General features: G+C 32.3%; 1 protein-coding gene across 1 annotated transcript; it reads right to left on the reverse strand.

Annotated features, from left to right (window-relative positions):
* Window positions 1-377: 377 nt before the first annotated feature.
* On the reverse strand, window positions 378-18,580 carry LOC124353831 (sodium-coupled monocarboxylate transporter 1-like). Its single transcript, XM_046803851.1, has 14 exons — window positions 18,464-18,580; window positions 16,558-16,764; window positions 14,783-14,942; window positions 14,573-14,638; window positions 13,846-13,897; window positions 12,923-12,990; window positions 10,587-10,741; window positions 8,606-8,746; window positions 8,093-8,201; window positions 6,712-6,821; window positions 6,411-6,597; window positions 4,124-4,210; window positions 2,195-2,349; window positions 378-1,059 (listed from the first exon to the last, which is right to left on the reverse strand). Exons 2-14 carry the CDS (start codon window positions 16,761-16,763, stop codon window positions 732-734), a joined length of 1,824 nt encoding a protein of 607 aa, XP_046659807.1. The 5' UTR covers window position 16,764; window positions 18,464-18,580; the 3' UTR covers window positions 378-731.
* Between the last annotated feature and the right edge of the window lie 4,690 nt (window positions 18,581-23,270).

Raw genomic sequence — 23,270 nt, forward strand, 5'->3', positions numbered from 1 at the left:
GAAACAAATGTAGGTGTTATATTCACTGCAATCTCCAAGGTTATAACTCTATTCCCAAGAAAAGGTCTAGGCTATTAGCTCTTGTTATCTTTTATTTATTTTTCCACTGAAAAAGGAATCTTGTAAAACCAAAACAAACTACATGTTATCGTTTTGTTTAGAAAAAGTCTATCTGTGGGCTTTCTCAGAACATCTCCGACCCATCCTCCATCCCCCTTCCTAGAAGAGGATTGGTGTCCTCATTTGTATTTTACAGTTCTTGCGGTACAGTAATTTAGCTTACAGGTGTTTAGAAGATTTCAAAATGTTTGATGTAGGACAGAAGTTTTAAAAAATTAACACTGTTAAAAATACAACCCAATGACATTCCAAAATCATTTTAGCCTTTCATTCCATTTATTCTTATGAAACTCTTAGCTTACTTCTAAAGAAAAAAATGTCAAAACTTTCAATTTTTCTACACTGTGAGATAACTGAATACATTCACACAAAATTCACAATAACTATTAACTATTTAAGCTATTGAATTATTTTCTGAGAGAGAACTTAATTTTATAAAAACCAGACACATCAATATAATACCAGCAACATTAAAAGTACAAGTACTTCTTAAAGTTTATTTCATTCTAAAAATATTTCCTTTAAAAAAAGTTAAACAAGACATACATATTTAAATTAATACATAACTTAAATTTAATTACATTAAAATATACAATTGGAACAATACTTTTTTATAATATTGAGTTTCTTTTTCCATCTGTATTATTGTTTGTTGCCATATCAGAAGTTTTGACAAGTTTGTACTCTTCATTTTCAGGGATAGACTTGATCCCCTTTTTAGGTAAGAAATGGCGAACTGGTGGCGAAAAGAGTTGGGGATCGAGGTGTCGAGCGTCAGTAGGGCCAGATATGTATGAGACCGCCAGCCCTACTACCAGTACGATCACCATGCCCAGCAGGCAGTAGTAGAGATAGGACAGCTGGAAGATCAAGGGTACAGAGGGGTCGGCAATTACTGGAGACCCAATGCCAGTGTATGTGTCACACCTTGATGTTGCACTGAAACATTGGTGAAGGTTAATAATTGTAAACAATTTAGACAACCTTAAGACAAATAAAAAATTATTTTATTTCTTTTTATTTCTATTCTATTGTATTTATAATTCTTCTAGTGATGTTTGCAACAACGAATAATTAGTCCCCTTTCATCAAGCAGGTGATAGCTTAAAGATCATTAAGTGATCACTAAGGATAGCTCAGCGGTCTTCCGCTCTCTTTGGCATGATCTTAAATTTGCAATGCTACCTGTTGCAAGACAGTCATTTTACTGATAGAACCACAAGACTTTTGTAATCACAATTTTACCACTGGCAATATGAATCTAAATCACTGTTCTTTGTTTGAAGTTTGTTTTTGACAATGGAAGGAAGAATTTTGAAGAAAACAGGATTTTTCTGGACATTTGCCATTGTTCAGTGATACAAAAAATCACTAACACTACGTTTCGAGATCTGCAATCTGATCTCTTCTTAGGTAAATAACTAACCTAATACATAATTACAAACTAGGTAAAAATAAACAAATCATACCAAAGCGTTGGATGGGAACAGGGGTGGGACCTTTTTTTATTATTGGTTCATGCTAGACGACCTTCTTAAAACCATACTGTGACTCTGCATTGGTTTATTACAAATATCTAATCTGTTTCATAACTTTAGTTTTCATTTTAGTTCATTTTTCAGAATTGGCAACCAAAGCGACCCAATCTTGATTTATGGTTGACTGATTGGTTGGTCTGCCAATTTAATGTATTTGCTATTGTCCTCTGGTCAGTTGTATGTGGTTGATCGGCGAATGCAGACCTATTGTGACCTGTTTCTGTAGTTCAGTTTTAATAATTAGTGTTGTGTTTAGTTTTTTATTAAGTGCATGTTTTAGAGTTAGTAAAGTTGACACACAACATGGTGGTTATGATTCCTGACTACACGTGTCACAATGCTCTGGTATGATTTGTTTATTTTTACTTAGTTTGTAATTATGTGTTAGGTTAGTTATTTACCTGAAGAAGAGATCAGATTACAGATCTTGAAACGTAGTGTTACTGATTTTTTGTATCACTGAACGATGACTAAAGCACTGAATGTTACAGGGCTTTAATACTCTTAATAAATTCCTTAACTATGTCACTACTCACTTGAATGGAAGGCTCTTAATGAGGTCGGGCGAACAGTTGGTCACGCTTGTCATCTTTCCAGGGTACCTCAACAGGCCCCTCACTGAGTAGACCTGCGCACCGAACACCACCATAGACATAACCACAAGGCTGGTCAGAGTTCCAGCTATGGCACCCTGCAGAGAAAAACTAAGTTTAAATTTGTAAGATTCAACATCTTAAGCACATGTCCAACTTCTACAGAACTATACGGTTTAACTTCACTAAATAAAGAACCATTTCACTTGGACCAAATTTGTGAACTTTTTTGCTGTGAAATTATTCATTGATTACAACATTTAATTCATAAGCGGGAGTTAAAATAAAATACAACTGTAAAATATATGACAAAAGAACATTTTAGAAAGTTAAGAACAAATGTGGTTAGGAAGAGGAAGAGTTCATAGAGAGAAGAGGGTTGATTAAAGGAATGATGCTTCTCACTAAAGTGATCTTCACCCATCCTCCCAAACGACTGTCACATACTGTCTGTAGGGACATTTACAGATGAGAGTATAGTACAGCAAATTTAAAACTCAGAGTACTCTGGCTTCAAAGGGTAGAAATATTCAATTACATGAGAATCCACATCTGTCCAGGGTCACAAAAGAGGAAATTCATTGAACGCGGATCAAGGGGATTCTATAAATACCCGTACCTTGTTTATTAATGAATTCTCATAGTTTTAAAGAGAGGAAAGGACAACGGACATGTTCTCGGCCCCAAAACGAGCAACGAATTCAAGATCCACCACTCATATTCACATTATGGAATGCCAGCTGGGGGCGAAATGACGTCATCGCCCCGATCACGTGATATCTTACAATCTAGAGGGGAAAATCAAATACATTGACCATTCAAAAGAGCAATCATCTGATTATACGTCATCATCTACATCTATCTAGCCAGTGCAGACATTATTATAGATAAAAATACAAATGTAGTACAAAATTATAATATCAATGAAACTATATTTTATACTACAAAGAAAGAGAATTGTAAATATTTTACAACAAATCACAGAAAGAATTTTACAATCCAAATTGGTAACATCTCATTACAACAGCATAATAAATGTGTAATCCAATAAAAGAAACTGTGAAAACAATAACAATTAACAAAACTAGTGTGATTTATGATTCAATGAAAATTATATTTTATAATATTGTTTATCACAATTATATACAAAAACCATAGCTGATACTAAAAGTATCAAGAATTAAATTATAAATTGCAATATACTAAGAGTGTTTACGATAACCACAGCTAAAAGTGCAAAACATACAAATGCAATATAACATTCAGGTAATTTATACAGAGCATCCTGAAAACTGTTATCACAAATACAACATTTCCAAAGTGAAACTCTAATTGTTTAATTTAAAAATTATTCTTTAGTTTTCTATGTATTTGCCCAATGTGTTGCTGAACTTTGATTAAAGAAACATTCATAAAATCATGAAATCATAAAACACTATTTTCTCCAGTACTGACACAATGTTCGTGTTTTCAGTTGTTACTAAAGGGTATTATTTATTGTTCAGGTTTAAGAGTAATTTACAATTTAAAATTCTATGAAGTCACTCCACAGACCGAGCCTATTATGGAGTGGAAAAGCAACAATATAAAGAAAGGAAATTGTGGCACGCTATTGAGGAAAAATATACAGGTTAGGAGAAAGAAAAACTATGACATGCAAGTTATAAAGTTTAACATTGATGAGCTTCAGATGGGGAGAGATTATAAAGTGATAATAACAACTCACCAGAAGGTGAAGAACTTATCACCCGGTTTCAAGAATGTTGAATGGATTTAGTATTATCTCAACTCCAAACATGATGTGCCTCTACAAAAAGTGATGATTAAATTTGAAATGTTAGAGTTAATACTAATAATTTTATAAACACTTACCGTAGCATTTGCTTGAGGGAAAAATATACCCAGTGTGAAAAGACCACTTAAGCTTCCATTTGTGGCACCAACCAAACTTTGCACCATCTACAATACAATTTTAATGATAAACTCCATCTTGACAATTGACTTGCGATGATATAAACCATATAATCAGGCTACTATTTAGTAAAGTATTAAAAAGGTTCATAAATATCTTTTTCAAACTACTTAAAGATTGTGTCCAAATCAAAATTAGGTGCTACACGTTTTCCAAAAACTCATTTGATTTTTTTCTAAGGCTTGCCATTAGAGCCAAGAACGAGATTAAATGAAAGGGTTATAACAGATTCTGTAACTGTATTCCACTGTATGAGACTAATCCTGTCAAAGTCCAGACCTGCAAACAAGAGAGGGAAAAATAGAAGTGAGATATTTGGTTACCAGATTCCACAGGAAGAAAAACTATATCTCCAAAGGACTGGTAAATTTATTATAATGGGTGGAGTATGATGATTGGCTGAAAAATGATTCCTAGTGATCCACATTTGCAGTTACATAATGGCATTTTCTACCTACAAATCATCTCTTTATTCATATTATTTACATAAATCTTTTGGACGTTGGTATCTCCACATCATTACTGTAGGGATTAGAAAGAGAATAATATTTCTTTGGTTTCTGAAAGAAAAAATTCCAGTTAACCCAGCCCTCCTTACTAAATGAATTTTGAATATAGGTCAAAGAATCTAAATAAATTAGTATTATTGTAAAGCAATTAGTGATTGATTTGATGCAGAAAGACTCAAAAGCACATCTCTAATAAGGGTGGAGCTGGTTGTAGTGTAATGGAAATTCCAATGTTTAGCTACAATAAAAAATGTTCCATACTTTTTATTGCCTTTTAAATCTTTGTAACACAGACTCTTTAAGACAGATACTGCACTGTAAAATAATTATGAATTAGTTTTCTATCCACATATATACAAGTCTGATGTTAGTTTATTAATATTGCCCTGCAAAACATCAAATTTGATACATATTATGTTTGGTTTCCTTAATAATTCCAGGGTATAATGTTTTTGTGGCTTGTATATTTAAGACACCAATAAATCCATCCAACATAGCCAACATGTAGAAATTCTTGTTCAAACAAACTACAAAAATTAAACAAATCCATGGAATTATACCTTGTAAGGATTTTGAACCAAAAAGAGAACCGAGTATAGCCAAGCATACATAGCCTTCTCTGAAGGAATAAATAAACTTTTCTGCTTCTTATGATTAATGCTTGGCAAATAAAATATTAACTAGACTTCTCTTTTTTACAACATTTATTTGTAGAATAAATATAATTTTTAACATATTTCAAATTTCTATATATTCTCTTCTTTTATTTACACAGTTTTACCACCAAATTGGTGTTAATTTTGTCATCAAAAAATAAAGTTGGTCGCATCTGTAACCACTTACGCACAAACATATCCATCCCTTTATTGTCATAAAAGTGGTGACCTCTTAATTCTTCTTTACGTGGCCCAAACATGTGGAAGTACACAAGTTGACTGGGATTGTAGAGCTCATTTTCAATTTTTATCAATGATTTTGGTTCAGTTTTTCCTCAGTCAATGCAGCTATTTGTGGTCAAGCAGTGTCATGGAGCAGAATTGCGTTTCAAATAAGCATATCTTGCCTTTTTTGCTGATAGGCTCAGTTCACAGAATCAAGTAGTTTGAGTAGTAAGTAGCATTAATTTGTACACTGTTCATGGAGAAAATGATATTTTATGATATTTTGGTGAGTCTTTTCTTGTAGCAAGAACTTTTTCTCCAAAAACCACGTCTTGGCTCCAAGATTGGTGTGCATGACTCTTTTTGTTCACTGACTCTATGCCATTGCAAAACTGTTTGTGCCAGTCTTAGACCGAAGTCCTTGAATGTATTTTTTTTAGCAAACTTTACAGTAAGTTACCACAAAATTTTGGCAGTTTTACGCTCTCTTGCAGAAAAATTTGATATAATGCATTGCTCAACAGATTTGTGCACCTCTTACTCAGACATGATGCTACTAATAATCAGTCTTGTCTGGTGAACTGCCCCCTCATCTTGAAATACCTATTGATTCTTCAAAGGAAAAATCAGGTTAACATTTTATCTACCCTCGTACTTCAAGAATAATAGTTTGATATTGTTGATCAAAACATAAAAACTCTGACATTGTATAAAAAAAATATTCACATTTAAATGTTGTTTTTTTAACTAAATAAACTAGCCTTTGACTATTAATTGAAAGGTAAAGTAAAGCTTACTTGAAATATAGCACCCAATCTTTCAATGACAAAGACTCCAAGAATGTACAATAATCCCAACACAAGAACAAGAATCTTGGTGACGAGATTCTGCCTAGTCTCTGACAGCTTCTCTCCTTTCAACACATAGACGACAAAATCTTCATACATCGTCCCAGCTACAGTGTTCAGGCCAGATGAGATTGAGCTGACAACATACACAATACTGAAAAATTGAGTTACAATAACCATTTAAACATTGGTACAATGTGAATTTTCTAATTGTAGGCAATATTTACATTATGTACCATCACACATTTACCTCAGAGCTGCACTTAGAACCCCAGAGATGAAGAGCCCTGTGAGGCCAGGATAGTCATGTGCCACTTCCATCACATAATAGGGTACCAACTGTCCTGTCTTTTCTACTACCTACAACAGTGTTTAAATCCACAATTTTCTTAGTAATGCATACATAGTATAACTAAACAAAAACCTTTTTAATTCAATATATATAAAAATGTACTTTTCTGGAATGTATAATGTTGTACTGATATATCGGAATTAACAGTTACAAACAAAGTACATTTCAATACAATTTCCCAAAAATATACAGTAACATTTTTGTTTTGATATGTTTTTCTTTATCTTTGAGAGGCTTGTTCAAATATATTAAGAAGTCTTTTATTGACACTAAAGAGTTTTATGGCATAAATTGACAAAATTATTGACACCTTCACTGTGTCCTAAAGTTAAAATTTCCCACTTTTATCATCTGAAACTCTGTTATGATGTTTAGCTGACAAATGGCTGCATCCAAAGCCACAGGGGGGATTTTCCTGCCACCAACAATCTCTTTGTTCATATTGTCTCTATAAATATTCACTTTGGCATAATCAAATCATATATTATGGAAGGTCATTAAAGAGACATGGTCAAGAACTAGAGGTTAAAAGATTAAAGAAAATTCTGTTTGTATACATAATTTTTGCATCCAAAGACAAGTAAAGGACAGTACTTATTCATGCTACAGACTACACAGGGTTTGTGGATTATATTTGGTTGCTTTGGATGTCAGAATTTGTGACTCAAGTACAATAATAAATTATAATAAAAATATGAAACAACTTTTAAACCTATTTCTTTCAATATCACGCTAAAATATCATGGATTCAAACATTTTATGCTAAGTAGCTCTAACTGATAAAATTTTAATGCATAGTCATCCGTGCTAGGGCCAAATTCCTCAAAATATTCACACACTGAATTAAATAATATTGAGAACATCTTGCAGTACAGCTGCTTGGACAGGAAATATCTGACCACATTGCATGGATTTGTGTTGCTCAATTAACTCCATAACCAACTCAGCGATTTACTATAAAACGTTTTGCAAACTAGAATGGGCAGTCTTTTTTGTTTACCAGTTTATATCCTTGTCAAAACCACACAAAAAGAGAAAACACAGAAGTATCACTAAACAGTTTTTACTAGTGAATTTTATTGTTAAACTGAAGCATGTTTGATTATAATATTTGTAGTTCATAACTGTTCATAGTTGGCTGCTAAGACTGAGAGTAATAAGTATTTGTGTTCCTTGAAAATTCAAAACCCCCTCATACTGCTAATATTTCCATTGAAACAAATATTTCAACAATAAAACTATCCTGTAGAAATATGTATCTAAAAGCCAAAATAATCACCCCAGATGCAACTGGATCGCAGTCATGGTAAGTGGCATAGAGCAAGAGGCCAATGATGAGAACAAGTCCATAAATTGTCAGAAACCCGATCACTGACCAAAACATCACACTGAAAAAAATTTAACATAATTATAACACTTGCAATTAAGTGTGATTATAATGCCAGTTGGAAAAGAGGTTTTCTTCTATAAAGATATTTCCACTCACTCTGTATTAGGCTAGCAGAGTAACCTAACAAAGGACTTGGAAAATAATTCTCTGAATCTCAATAAATCTGAATATTGAGTTCAAAAAAATTAATTCCTTATCAAACCAGGTTATAATAGATATAACTCTTTCGTAGAGCCACAGTTTGTGGAAAAATTGTCTTATATACTTTTAAAGCCCAATTTTTAAAGTTTGTAATATCATAAGAGGAAGATTTTGTTTAACAATGTTTTTATTCACTTACATCTAAAATATATTAAAACTCACAATTTTTAAGAAAAAGTATTCAGCTGTTTATACACTCACGCTTTAGCCTTCTTGAATGAAGAGACGGCAATGAATCTCTGCATAGCACTAGGGTGAACCGCCAGCTGAGGGATCCATATGAAGATCGAGCCAAATGCAATGGTCCAAAATGTGTTGCGCTCAAAAGGGCTAGGGTTCATGCTAAGGATTAAGATGGAGATTATCTTAAAGAGCATCACTATGGAAATTCACATATCTATGAGTTTAATCGAAGTGACAATCTATTACATTAGTAACAAAAAGATTTTTGTGGACGTGCAAAAATGGAGTTTTTAATAAATAAGTTTAAATTCACTACAAGGACCAGAACCTGTGGATTTCAGTAGTTACCACCAAATCAAACATATCTAGTTAACACACTGTTGTTGGATATGAACAAGCAAAGTGATCGAAGGTCATGTCACTAACACGGTCCAAGTATGTAACACTTACTTGTATCTCCGTCTTTGTCATTGTTAGTCAAATTTAACATTTGCAATCATTGTGCTTTACACGTTTTAAAACGCAAAGTAAAACACCAATCCAGGTACTAATGATTTACTTATTAATTATTGGCTGTTACCCATGGCACATATTATTTAATGTGTGTATTCGTTTTTAAACATATATTCTAATTTATTTCTTTATGTAGGTAAAAATAACCACTAAACAATAATATACAATTTGTCAAAGCTCCAGTATCATAATTTCCAAATCTTTTAGTAGAAAGCAGTAAAGTACTATTCTGACTGTATTTACAATATTACAGCTTTGAATAAAGATCTATGACTATGACTATGACTATGACTAAGTGATATGTAATAAACTTGTGTAAGTGCTTTTGCAGTGCCACAATCCCCAAAGCTGTGACATTTCTGTGTAAGAGTACACAACAATGTAGCGAACTATTTAGAATAATCAGATTACCTTCATGAACAATAACAAAATTCAGGTTGTTCAAGCTTTTGCAGTGCCACAATCCCCAAAGCTGTGACATTTCTGTGTAAGAGTACACAACAATGTAGCGAACTATTTAGAATAATCAGATTACCTTCATGAACAATAACAAAATTCAGGTTGTTCAAGCTTTTGCAGTGCCACAATCCCCAAAGCTGTGACATTTCTGTGTAAGAGTACACAACAATGTAGCGAACTATTTAGAATAATCAGATTACCTTCATGAACAATAACAAAATTCAGGTTGTTCAAGCTTTTGCAGTGCCACAATCCCCAAAGCTGTGACATTTCTGTGTAAGAGTACACAACAATGTAGCGAACTATTTAGAATAATCAGATTACCTTCATGAACAATAACAAAATTCAGGTTGTTCAAGCTTTTGTAGTGTAATTCTAATCAATAAAGTTGATGTTGTTACGCAACAAACAAATCATAAAATTACATTTAAAATTCAAAAACAAAATTATAAATAAACAAAAGGTACTTTGAAGTTATATGGAAGTCACTCTTTCCCTATATATTACTTGTTATTACGCGATATAAGTAGGTTTAGATTAGGTTATCATAAATATGTTACTAGTAGCACCAAAGTTAAAGTTAACCTTCATGAACATTTCACATGATCAGAGCTTGAATTTGGGTAATATTTCGAGAGATGTTTTTTCTTTTTTTGCTAGAAGTCCGGGGCTAGCGAAACCTGCATTGATGGCTAGGGGAATTCCCAAACGATACTTTTCCGAACTCAGATTACGTGCCAGATCGTCCAAAATCATGTGATGTGACATTAAAACTGATGCCAGTTAATTCATTATAAAAACGTATTCTCATAAAAGAATTCCTAATGCATAAATTTTTATTTTTTAAGACTACTTAAGTTAAAAAGGTACTAAAATATATGCTTATGAGTTAAGTAGCTTATCTAAATACTTGCAATGTATTAATTTTCAAAATAATAGCTAATACTTACTGTAAATTGTAATATTCACTTAAAATTATTGTTGTCTAATATGAATAAAAAATATTTATTGTTAGAGTAAAACTTACTTGAATAACTCGAGTCTCCCACCCTCCTCGTTTATTCTAATGACTTCAGAAATGCTACCAACCTTCTTGAGCCCTAGAATGACTACAAATATGGTAGATCCTAAAATAAATAAACTTTGCAGTGCATCAGTCCACACAACGGCTTTCAAACCTCCCTGGAACAATTTAAATTTGTTAGGTGTATTTCACAGCATGTATCATATAATTCAATGAGGTTGTATGCAAGCTTTAAAGTCTATAATTATTACATTTGTTACTATGTCACATGTTAAAATGTCATATGGTTTTACTCAGTTTGTTTACCATTGATTTATTCTGTGATTTCCTCATTTTCGTTACGGTTTACCCATACTCCCAAAGTTAAAATGTTAACTAATCCTAGGCAAAATCCCATGGATGACTTGCACTATCATCAAACTCGATGTTGCTTGTATAGAAATGCAGCTTCATGCAAAATTTTAATTCTACGTCAGTTTGGCCTCAATATATCATGAGGATACACAGGCAGATAGGTAGAAATACATTTTTTCCAGCCCCTCAAGTGATAGGCTTCACTAACACAGCTAAAGAGTTTATTTCCAGTCATTGTGATTAACTTCCAGTCTAAGGTAATTCCAGGGCCATAGACACTGTTGCCCTGATCAAGAAAATATATACACAGGTCTGTAAAATGTTCATTTGTGAAAGAGTCTACTTCTGGCCATTACCATCTAGTTCCGGGCTCAAGAATTTCCAAGTATTTTCAACAGTCTGAAGTAGGGTTTATACTGTTGCCTCGATTAAGAAATTATATAAATACCTATATTGGTCTGAAACATGTACTTTGGTCAAAATATTTCTAATTCCGGCCATTGTAATCTACTTCCAGTCTGTAGTACTTCCAGTGCCGGTAGTCTGTTAAATGTGTAATACACGTGTGTCAACTTTCCAGGAAGTTGAAATCAAAATATATAGTTCTTCTAGGGGTTGCAGACCTAATTATTCTTCCCATAGTTTCATGAAAATTTTTTACTTTGTGTAGAGAGCTTAAGCGATGTTTATTTAAAATTTCATCATTCTAGGATTGTGGGAATTTGAAAAACAAAAATATGGTTTTTCTAGGAGTTGGAACCCTTTTTAAGCCCTGTGGGTGGAATAATCTTCATGAAAATACTTTTTTTTTCTTTATAAGTCATGAGATACATGTGTGACAAATTTCATTTTTCTAGGACGTCAGACGGAAAACAGAAATGTAGTTCTTCTAGGGGTTCCAACTTTACTTTAGCCCCTATGGGTGGTTTATCTGCAATAAAAACCTTTTCTTTTTCTTTTGAGAGTGTGAGCACATTTGTGCCAAGTTTCATCGTTGTAGAAAATTGGAAAGTTGAAAAACAATAATATACTTCTTAGGCTTGCAATCTTTTTTAACCCCTAACGGTGTTTGGTCTTGAAAATTTTTTGTTTTTCTTTGTAAGTCAATAGGTATATTGTGTCAAATTACGTATTTCTAGGAAATCAGGTTATTAGAAAACAAAAATTTAGTTATTCTAGGGTTTGCATTTGGATATTGGATTTCCTGTGTATCATGGTTGATCTACAAGAAAAATTTGTATTTGTCTGTTGTAAGCATATGGTGTCAAGTCAATTTCAAGTTTAATTTTTCTATGACATTGACAAGTTTAGAAACAAAATACACAATTTTCTAGGGGTTGCAAACCCATTTCAAGCCCTATAATTGTTTAATTGTTTTGAAAATACTTTTTTTCAGTTTATGCCATAAGGCTTCTGTGTGCCAAACTTGAACTTTCTGTGATATCTGTATTTAGCCCAGGTAGTAAGTGGTTTAGTTGTATAATCAATAATCGTTAAGTATATTTACAAAATTTTATACTGTAGGCCATTAGTTCCTCCAGGTGCGCTAAATTGGTGTCACCTTTATTGTTCATGATTTTGTTCTCCCATTTAAATTTTATGTTGTACTGTGAACTGTTTTTAAATGTTCTGTATATTACCCTTTAATTATTATCTTCCTCTGTTTATTTTTATTTATTTGCTTTTGAGACTTAGATACAGATGTGTATTATTCGGCAGTGCCACAACCTTTAGACACATTAATTAATGAATACATGAGTCATTAATTTTATATAGAAGAATAATAAATATTGCACATATTTAGCATAAAGAACTGATACAGAATTTTTAAATATTATAAGACTGCTTCAAACAAAAAAATAATCTGATCAAAAATTTGAAAATTAACTACTAATTTAAGTATTAATTATAATTAATCGCCAACATTATTACTTTTAATCACCATAATAAAATGTGTAAAAAATTCATGTTGTTTAAATACTTACAAATGATGTGTAGAAGATGCATATCAAAGTTACAACAGGTGAGATTACATGGACTGATACTCCTGCCACTGAAAACACATTTTTGAGATTTCAAGTAAGTGTCTGAATTAATTTTAGTATTATAATATTTTGATTTTTCATAACTATACCGTATAAATACTTATGTCAAAAAGGCTATCACATATCTTTGCAGCTCTTGTTTGGTGGTCTTTCAAAAGGAAGTAATGACTTGTATAAAATGGGGGCAAAGCTTTTCTCCCCTGAACAAGAAAGTAAGGCTGGTGCTTAATCAGTTACAATGTCTTGCATGCCTTTAATTAATCTCTATCTGCATTACGTGTTCATGGTATGCTTTAACACACTGCATTGGCTATAGTGTTTCAGATTGTGATATTACTAAACTAAGGATAAAAAATACCCTACTGGTGATATTCATTACTAAAACAGATTCTTTCTTTTTGTAAGAAAAGTTGGAATCTTGCAAGTTCTACTTAGCAATTATATTTGAGATGTTTATACGTGTTTTAACAGTGTAAAACATTGTACAATATTTATTCTGTGAATAAAAAAACATTTTTTAATACTACCCAGGAATGTTGGATACAAAGGACAACCCTTAGTCTGCACAGTAAAATTGTACATCTGCAACTACAATTATATCTACATCACAGGGACTCAGAATGTTTACATTGTGTTCTATAGTTCTACTGTTATATAACTCTCTGTGACCTAGGTTAGTATTATACTTATCTTAGGGAGCAGAGACTTTAAATAATACCATACCTTTGGCTGGAGTTCAGAAAATGCAATAAAATTGTTTATATGTAAATAACCAATCATATGGATATAAGATTGTAAAATTAGTCTTTAAATTTAATTATACACTAACAAGTTTATTAATTACAAGCTATATAAAAACCAACCTTGATTGAAGGCTAAGGCAGGAACATATATTACCACAGGTAGAAAGATTATCTAAAAATTAAAACAATTATAAATGAACAAAAAATCCAAATATTTCAAACAATGTGCATGCTAATAACATTAAGTCTAATTAGTTCAAAAAGTAAAAATCAGCATTTCTTAATTTATAAGCTTAACAAATTAAGTAATGAAATAGTTTTAGGTGTATAACAATTAAAGTTAAAACAGATTAACATTTACAATATTATATTTATATACAAGGAGTTCCTAAAGTATAACCTCTCTTGAGCATGTTCTGGAGGTGTTAAAACTAAGACTTTTCTCATCAAATCCAAAGTTACCCCACAACAGTCATCCTGTCACTTTGTCTTCCAGCACTCCACCAAATGGAAGGAACATTCAACTCCATTTTCTCAAAAAAATGTTTAATAACAATAAGCCAGGGTCAGTTGATTATTTGTACCTTTTTTTAAACATTTTTCTTTAAAACATTTTTTTATTGTACATGAGTATTACTCAGTCAAAACTAATGTTAAGGCAAGTATAATACAATCCTACCAGGTGCTGAAGCAAACCTGGTAACAGGAAATCTAATAAAAGAAAGAAATCCATCTTTTTTACACATCATTTAAATTTTCCTTAGATTTATCAACTAAAATTACATAAAAAACTTACTTATTATAGAGCCAAGTTAATAAAAAACTGTAACAAAAACATTGCACTTACCAACGATATTGCGAAAATCAGAGAAGCAAGAGTCCTAGTGAATTTATTAAACCTTAGCTCCAAATACTGAAAAGAAAACACATGTTAAAAGGGGTTTTTTGTAAAATTACAAATATGCACAGTCCTAAATCTACTAGTTCTTATTTTATAAATGAAGATTTACACACCTTCTTTTGTAAAAAAAACTCGATTTTAATTACATTTACTTACTTCATACAGAGAGTTCATCTGAAGATTGTAAAACACAGGTAGATAAAGATAATTAACAATGAAGTACATGGCAAGATCAGTGAATATGATTGCGTAGAACTGAGTTCCATACGTGTAGACCTCAGCTGGAAAACCAATCAGTGTCACACCTGAAACATAGCTGCAAACAAAATAATACGATTTATACAGGATCAGACAGGTCATCTGTCCGGCATGCGTAGCAGGAGAACGGTTTAGAGTAGTGACATAAAACAAAATGATTTCCCCATAAATCGTGCATAGGAAATCCATTGAAAATATGTCCATAAAATCCAATACAAGGTCAGGGAGGGATATATGTACAGCGAGGGATCAAATCTCAAAATCTTTAAATATAAACATACAAATCAATATATCAAATCACAATACAGGCAAGTCATACATCATTTTGGCTAGTTGAAAGGAACTCACTGGCAAAAAATTTTCGGATCACTCTGTATTTTCTTAACCGCTTTAGTTATGTTTATTCTGAATCTGATTTCTTACTCGTAAGAAACTCAGCTGCACTCTGATAAGTGAAAAACTTGTTAAAAAATGTTGAATAGTACTATTTTGTTTAAGGTTCCCATAAAATAAACACGTTTTACATAGCCTGTACAAAACTTAAGTTCATTCCTAACCTAAACAATAAAACAATTATACAAAATGTGATTTATAAAAATCATCTTATTTAACCTTTACTTTTACTAAAACTTGAAATAATACCAAAATTAGGTTTATTCAGTATAAAATTTATTATGCACAATTAACAAACAATAAACTGTTTTCAGTAACTTAAATGTCTAAATTACCTCACGTATATTTTTCAAAGTCAAATAAATTCTGGTTAACATTTAAAACTAACTGTAAACACTAATAGAGCATAGATTGGGTCCATTTAGACTGTGAACATTCTAAAACATAAGGACAAATCTTACTTATTTAACTAGATCACAGGTGTTCAAACTGCAACCCATTATTTACACAGTTACACAGTTCTGTTAGATAACACAGTCTGCTCTGGAACTGAAGCTATTTACAGTTCATAACACCTCTTGCTCACTGATTAAATTTACAGCAGTCCTGCTTTCCAGCATCATATATTTTTTTATTTGAATCTAGGATAACTCAAACTTTTATTCCACCATATGTTAAGAACATTTGTATTATCAATAATGTTAAAATAAAATAGGGTGATTAATTCAGTTTTTGCGCTTAAATTCCTAAAAGTTAACAAGGCAACATTACCATGCAATGTTTAATACTGTTGTTAACAGATTATGGTTGTAAGTATAGCTGCATGTACTGTTGCCATACTGACTGAATCAAATGATGTTTATAAGAAACAGCCCCTTGATGTGCCAGGTACGCTAAATGATTAATTAGTTGTCGGTTTGCCTGAAAGGGAAGGTAAGGAAAATGGGGAAGGAATCAATTAAAAGTAATCAAAACTGTGAAGATGAAACGATTATGTTATATCAAAACCATATAATATTTATTTATCCAATGGGAATGACTATGGGTGGTATGAGAGATGAGAATAGCGCAATGTTCATACATCAAACAAAATTTTGGTTGTAAAATATTGAAACATAAAGCAACCGCAAAATGTTTAATAACACGCTATGTGAAAGATTATGCAAAGAAATATAAATCTTTGGTACCACAAGATTTAATTAGTTAAACTAACTTCATAATTATTTATTTTAACTACTAGTTCTTCAAATAAAAATAATGCTTCAACAAACTTAACTAACCTTGCAACTAAAGATAGGGTGACAGGGAAGACCGACATGTTTTTGCCTCCCAGCATGTACTCAGCCACTGTGTCCTGTCTTTTACACCAACCGTAGTACACTCCGATCAGCAGAGAGAGCAGCAGCATGGAGCAGAACACAGAGTACTCTACCCAGTTGAACATCAGCACTGCTGATACAAGGCTGTTTGGTTCTGTCCCATTCATCCTGTGTATAAAACAGCCTTCTAGAGTAGCAACTTTGCCAAATGTCTTATGAACTCTAAATTCTCACCAATCAATGTTCATATTAAAAAAGTGAGGATTCACAAGTTCCATAACCCTGTATGGTATGTTTAATTTTTCAAATGGTGAAGTTAAAGATAATCTTATAACAAAATTTTGTTACTTAAATTAAGTAAAAATAAACTTAGTTTTTAATAAAAGTTAAGTTATTTTTAAATTTACATCCACCTTGAACTCCACTGTAAGAATTTCTCGATTTAATATGATTCTTAGAGCATGCATAACTTAAAACACTCATAAAATATAGATTACCAATTGAAAAATCAATAGCAGTAAAATTAAGGTTTTTTTCCATTCTCTAAAATTTACTTGGCTGATCTGTATTTTGGTTTCGTTGGCTTTTTATGATTCATCTACTAAATCCCAGTTCGTGAAATATTCAAAATTTTCCCAGTTACTGCTACTCTTTCCTCCATTTCTTTTCTCATCTGTTTTCCCTTGTACACATGGAAAGTTAACAAAATTGATTTAAACCTAAATTTGTCTAAAGCATTAATTTATATTCAAAATATCAATAGTTTATCATTAAGGAAAACAGCCTGGTTTCTTTACTTTCTGCATCCAATATTATTTAAATGAGAAATATTTATTCTAATATTTACTTCCCACTGCTTATTCAAAATATGAATAATATATTTCTTTTCTAAATATTTTATCGAGATGTTTTCAGGGATGAACTGAATCACATCAAAACCAACAGACTTTGTTCAGCATTTCCTCAATCTTTGCTATTGCCTGACCAGTCACTGGTTAATAATAAAGGTAATAGTCCAATTGATCATTCAAACTCTTACTACATAAATTCAGTTATATAGCTATACCTAATGTAGAAAAATATTCTAGAATAATGAATGTTATGTGATTTTATTAATTACTTAATAATGAGGTGTTAAAATAGGCAATGAACAGTTAGTTATTTTTAAAACTAAAATTTAATGACCATTCGCTTCAGCTCAATTTGCATTTTAAATATTTCAAAGTAAAATATCCCTAAAAATACAAGTCAAAGAAAATAGTTTAGAAGAAACCACTCCAATAAAGTAAACAAACCATTATGCAGTTGTTTATTACAAATGAATGCTTTATGCCCATTATATGTAACTGCAATGACATGTTCTATTATAAAATCACTCAATTAAACTTTACCCAAAAAAGAAATAAATACTATATCCAATTTCAGTTTCTACATAATATAATACTAAAATGTCTATAAATAAACATATTGGTTCTTTTACCACCAAAATACTGCAGCACAATGATTTATTTGTGAATTCCTCTTAAAATTATTTTTTTAACTTTTCTCCAGCTGATATTACATTATTGAACTAAAAATTAGAAATATTGGACAAAAAATATTGAAATTTTCAGCTACTTTAGCCCATGTAATGTTCTTACCAACATATTAAATGCCTGTTTTATTAAACGTAGCAATATAATACTGGTTTTCTTTGATATCCCATTATTGAATTTCAATATTAATAATTTTTGAATATCTAACATATGTTTGTGCAATTTTCTTTTCTATATTACTTTAATAAACCATATAACGTTATTTCCATAGAAACTAATACATATTTTCATTACAAATCCATAATTGTATTCATTCAAACCAAATTAATTACCTGTGTTAGTTTATTCCTTAGGTCACCATACAGAAACAATATTATACAGGAACAGGTAATATCATCTAAATATTATATACATAGATAAAACAATTGGCTTATCATTTAAGTTATCTTCAATACTTTGGATTAGGAGGAAGTATCCAACGCACACCGATCAAATTCAAGTACTCATCAATCTGAGATTGCACAACAGCTGTGAGTGTTATTAATAGATTATTACCAACACAAAATTGCACAATGACAATTACCCCTTATTTAATTGGGTCCATTTTGTTATTATTAAAGGTGAACAAATAAAATGTTTTGAATTAAGAAAAATATTTAATGTCACACCACTTTGTGACAAGTGACTTGAATTTTTAAGTGGCAAAAATCACTTGTGTAATAGTTATCCAGCAACTTTCCAGTTAAATACTTTCCAATTAAACCTACTGGACGCAGTAAAATCTAACGTGTCAATTATTTCTGGGCAATGAAATCAATGTCCAGGAATGGCACATAACTAACCAAAATTGTTGAGATGTTAGGGGTGGATCTATAGGTCTTGTCTACTGCAGAGGATGACTATTGGAGTGAGAGGAACTCACTTAGTGTTAAACGCTGTTGCGGGCCTGGACATGAGGGAGTGCTGCCCCTGGCTGCTTTACTGGAGAGGCTGGATAGAGCTGGCCTGCCATTCTTCCAAGGTAACATGACTGAGATATAACCCACTATCCCTCCAATCTCGGCAGGAGGCGGCACCAACCCACATCACCCATCCTGCAAATCCTGTTACTCCAGATGCAAACACAAAGATCCTTTCAGAACTAAATGCAATTAGGGTTCCTAAACATCCTGTCATAAATACAGAAAGAAACTTAATCAGAGCATGCTGCAAAAACATAGCAATTACACTGTGACTTATGGTGCAATTAACATTTCAAAGAACAATATAATTCAATAAGTATAAGACCATGGAAATGTTTTCAAAAATTCTAACAAAGTTAACTTTCAAGGTTTATTTTGAGTTACCACCAATCTTATAAATTTTTTATATCATGAAGTCACTAAAAAGTCTTCATTAAGAGTTTATTTTAATTTGTTTATGAACTGTCTATAAATAGAAATCGATTTTAAACTTGCAAATTAGTATCTTAACCTGTATAAGCCCACAAGGTCAGCATCAAACCTCTACTAGTACACCAGTGCATTACCTAACTTCTTAATAAACTAAAGATTCTGGGTAAATATGGGTACAGGATTTTTGCGGACATTTGCCATCGTTAAGTGAAAACAAGAAAACAGTAACACTACGTTTCGAGATCTGCAATCTGATCTCTTCTTCAGGTAAAGAAACTAACCTAATACATAATTACAAACTAGGTTAAAGTAAACAAATCTTACTAAAGCGTTGTGGCAACGCCTGAGTCAGGAATCACAACCTACATGTTGTATGTCAACTTCACTAACACTAAAGACATGCACTTAATAAAAAACTATACAAAACACCAATCATTAAACTAAACTAACGGAAATACAGGTCACAATATGTCTTCACCTCGTCTACTAACCATTTACGACTGACCAGAGGGGGTAAGCCAATGGTAATCGTGACGGCCGGCTAAAACAAGATGGCGGAAATACAAGGGAAGGGGAACAGGAATGGGCCCTTTCGTTATTATTGGTTCATGCGAGATGAACTTCTTAAAACCATATTGTGACTCCGCATTGGTTTATTGCAAATATCCGATCCGTTTGATACTTTTGGTATTCTCTTTAGTTCATTTTTTAGAATTGGCAACCAAAGCGGCCTAATCTCGACTGATGGTTGACTGATTGGTTGGTCTGCCAATTTAATGTAATTGTTGCCTCAATTAATTTCCTTTTGAAGAAATGTGGTTTCCCGATGTATTATGTGGGCTTCATCCCAATTCATATGATGGTCTTCGGACCAACAATGGTGTGCAATTTTTGACTTTTCTGTGAAACCCCTTTCTCGTGTTTTCTTTGTGTTCTTTTATCCTTTATGTTTAGTGGTCTTTTTTGTCTCGCCTATGTATTCCCTATTGCAGCTACAATTTTATACTGTAAACACAGTTTTTGGAATCCTGTGTGCCATTTTTTTGGTTTTGTTTTTACGAGACTTTGTCTAAGAGTGTTGTGTGTTTTAAACGCGGTTCTAATGTTGTACTTTCTACCTACTCTTCTAATTTCTTTCTCTCCGATAATCCCGGCACATAAGGGATTGACATAAACGCAAATTTATCACAATTCTGTTTTTCTGACTCAGGAATGATTCTTCTGGTTCGTTTGCACTTATTAATTACTAATTGAGGGTATCCATTGCTTCTGAGATCCGATTCAATTTTCTTAAATTCTTCTTTTAGTCCATCTTTATCTGAGCACAAGCTCTTTGCTCTATCAAACAACGAGTAGGCTACTCCTTCTTTTGACAGATTTTTGATGGTTGGATTGATAATTTAAATATTTTCCTGTGTGTGTTATCTTTCGAAAAAACAGTTGTCTTAAGGACATCCCTATCTCTTAATACACACACATCCAAAAAGGGAAGCTTGTTTTGGACTTCCACTTCCATTGTGAGGCGGATGGAAGGAGAAATACTATTAATGTGATTCAAAAAATTATTTAATTTCAATGTCTCCATGAGAAAAAAATAACAAAGGTATCATCCACATACCTCCACCAAATCTTCGGTTTGAACTGAGCTGAAGCCAAAGCTTTTCGCTCGAATTCCTCCATAAAGATATTGGCGAAAATAGGAGGACAGTGGAGAACCCATTGCCATCCCCTCATCTTGACGGTAAATTTTACCCTCTAACTCAAAATAATTGCATTGAGTGCATAAGTTCTAACAGTTCCATAATTACTGGCACGGGAAGTTTAGTTCTATCCTTTAATGTTTGGTCTTCTTTGAGACGTGATTTAATAATTCCGAGAGTTTCTGGAACTGGTACATTTGTAAATAGACTTTCGACATCAAAACTTACCAGTTTGTCAGTTTCAGTCAACTTTAGGGATTTTGACTTCTCTACGAAATCCCCTGGAATTTTTGATGAAAGAGTCAGTTTTTTTCCTACCAATGGTGTTAAGATGTCCAAGAGGACTTTAGACAATTCCCTGCAAGGTGAATCACGAGAACTAATGATGGGCCGGAGAGGGATGGTAGTTTGTGGATTTTGGGAAGGCCATACATATAAGTTATATGGGCTTGTTTCAAGTTGATGTTGCACTGCTGGTGTGCAGTTTCATAATTAATTGATCTAAATGTTGAAGTGGAAGTACATTAGTACTTGTTAGCCAATGATTTTGATACAATGCTATGACATGTTACCATTGAGGCATTTTATTTATAAAATGTTACAAGCTATGTTGTTTATGATTCTACTCCTTAACAGCAAATGTTGTAGGAGAATAGTTTTGTCTCCGATACCTACCAGTGGCCTCAATAAATATTCATTTATAGTTATGAGCCAAAACAGGCTAAGTAGAACAAATACGGATGTTTCTCAATTACATATGGTTAGCCCAGTACATGGAATATTCAATAACAGCTCTTGCTCAACATGCTGATAAAGAAGTTGATTAGTCAACAATCCCTCTCACTAATCCATAAAATCTCAAAGAGAGCCAGACTTAACCCTCCTTCCCTACCATTCTAAATATCCTGCCAATCCATAAGCTGAGTGGAAGATCTTTTAAGGTATAAATAGACAGACAGTGAAGTACATAGTGGCGGGGCGTTGTGAACAGTAATGGGATGTCAAATGGAAGCATCTACAAGCGTAATGTGGCAGGTTTGTTTTACAGAGTATGGTGTTTCAGCTTCTCTACACCTCTGCCATTTTGTTGTGTTTAACCTATGCATTATCAATATCAAATTCTCTATACCAGAGCTTTTTGAAAGGAAACCTGTACAACAGTATCATCACAAACTATATCATAAGTGTGGCTACAAGCTTTTAAAGCAATAAATCTACTAATTGTTTATTTAACCCTTTGGACGCCAACGTCCGGTTCATCGGACCGTCGAAGTCTAGTCGAAAAATGCCAACGTTCGATTGATCAGCCGTTCGAGAGAAACATCTTTTAAAAGTTATTTTTTAACTTTAAAAGTCTGTTTAAACTGTTTAGGACTATTTTAGAAGTAAATAAGACTATCTGTAATCAATTTTGTTCAGTTTAGTGTCCACCCATTGTGTTTCCCTAAACACACATTAGAAGTGACGGGGACAAAATGTATATATATGTGTAAATAATTATTTTGTTGACAAAGATTTTTCTTACTTTTTTTAAGAAAATCTATGATAAAGACATATAGTAGTGAGAAGATTCTCTTATTTTAATACTATGTAAGTATGTACAAACGTATTTCCTACTGAAAAATTAATTCTAGTTATAGTACATTTTTTCTAATATCAACACTAATTAAAAGTATTTTTGGTGAAACTATTTTTCAACTTTCAGTTCTGAATTTTTGTGAGCAGTCTTAGATATAATATCTGTAACGAATAAAAATGTAACCGATAGGAAAAAATATTTATTTTCGTACCAATATTTTGGCCTGAAGTGACATTTTTATGTAAACAAATGTTTTGGTTAGGCATTACCACATCATGTAGTTCCATTCTAAATGCTATTTATAATAACACTATTCGATAGCACATATAATTTCCTACAAATAAAAAAAATAAACATTCAATTAACATAAAAACTAAGGATAATACAGAGCAAAGCGTAATAGGTTACAAAAACTTCAAAACAGGGCTGGCGGTTTTGGATAGTACAGTTGATTCGGGCGCTAGCG

The sequence above is a fragment of the Homalodisca vitripennis genome, chromosome 2 (genome assembly GCF_021130785.1).
Source record: "Homalodisca vitripennis isolate AUS2020 chromosome 2, UT_GWSS_2.1, whole genome shotgun sequence".
Lineage (NCBI taxonomy): Eukaryota > Metazoa > Arthropoda > Insecta > Hemiptera > Cicadellidae > Homalodisca > Homalodisca vitripennis.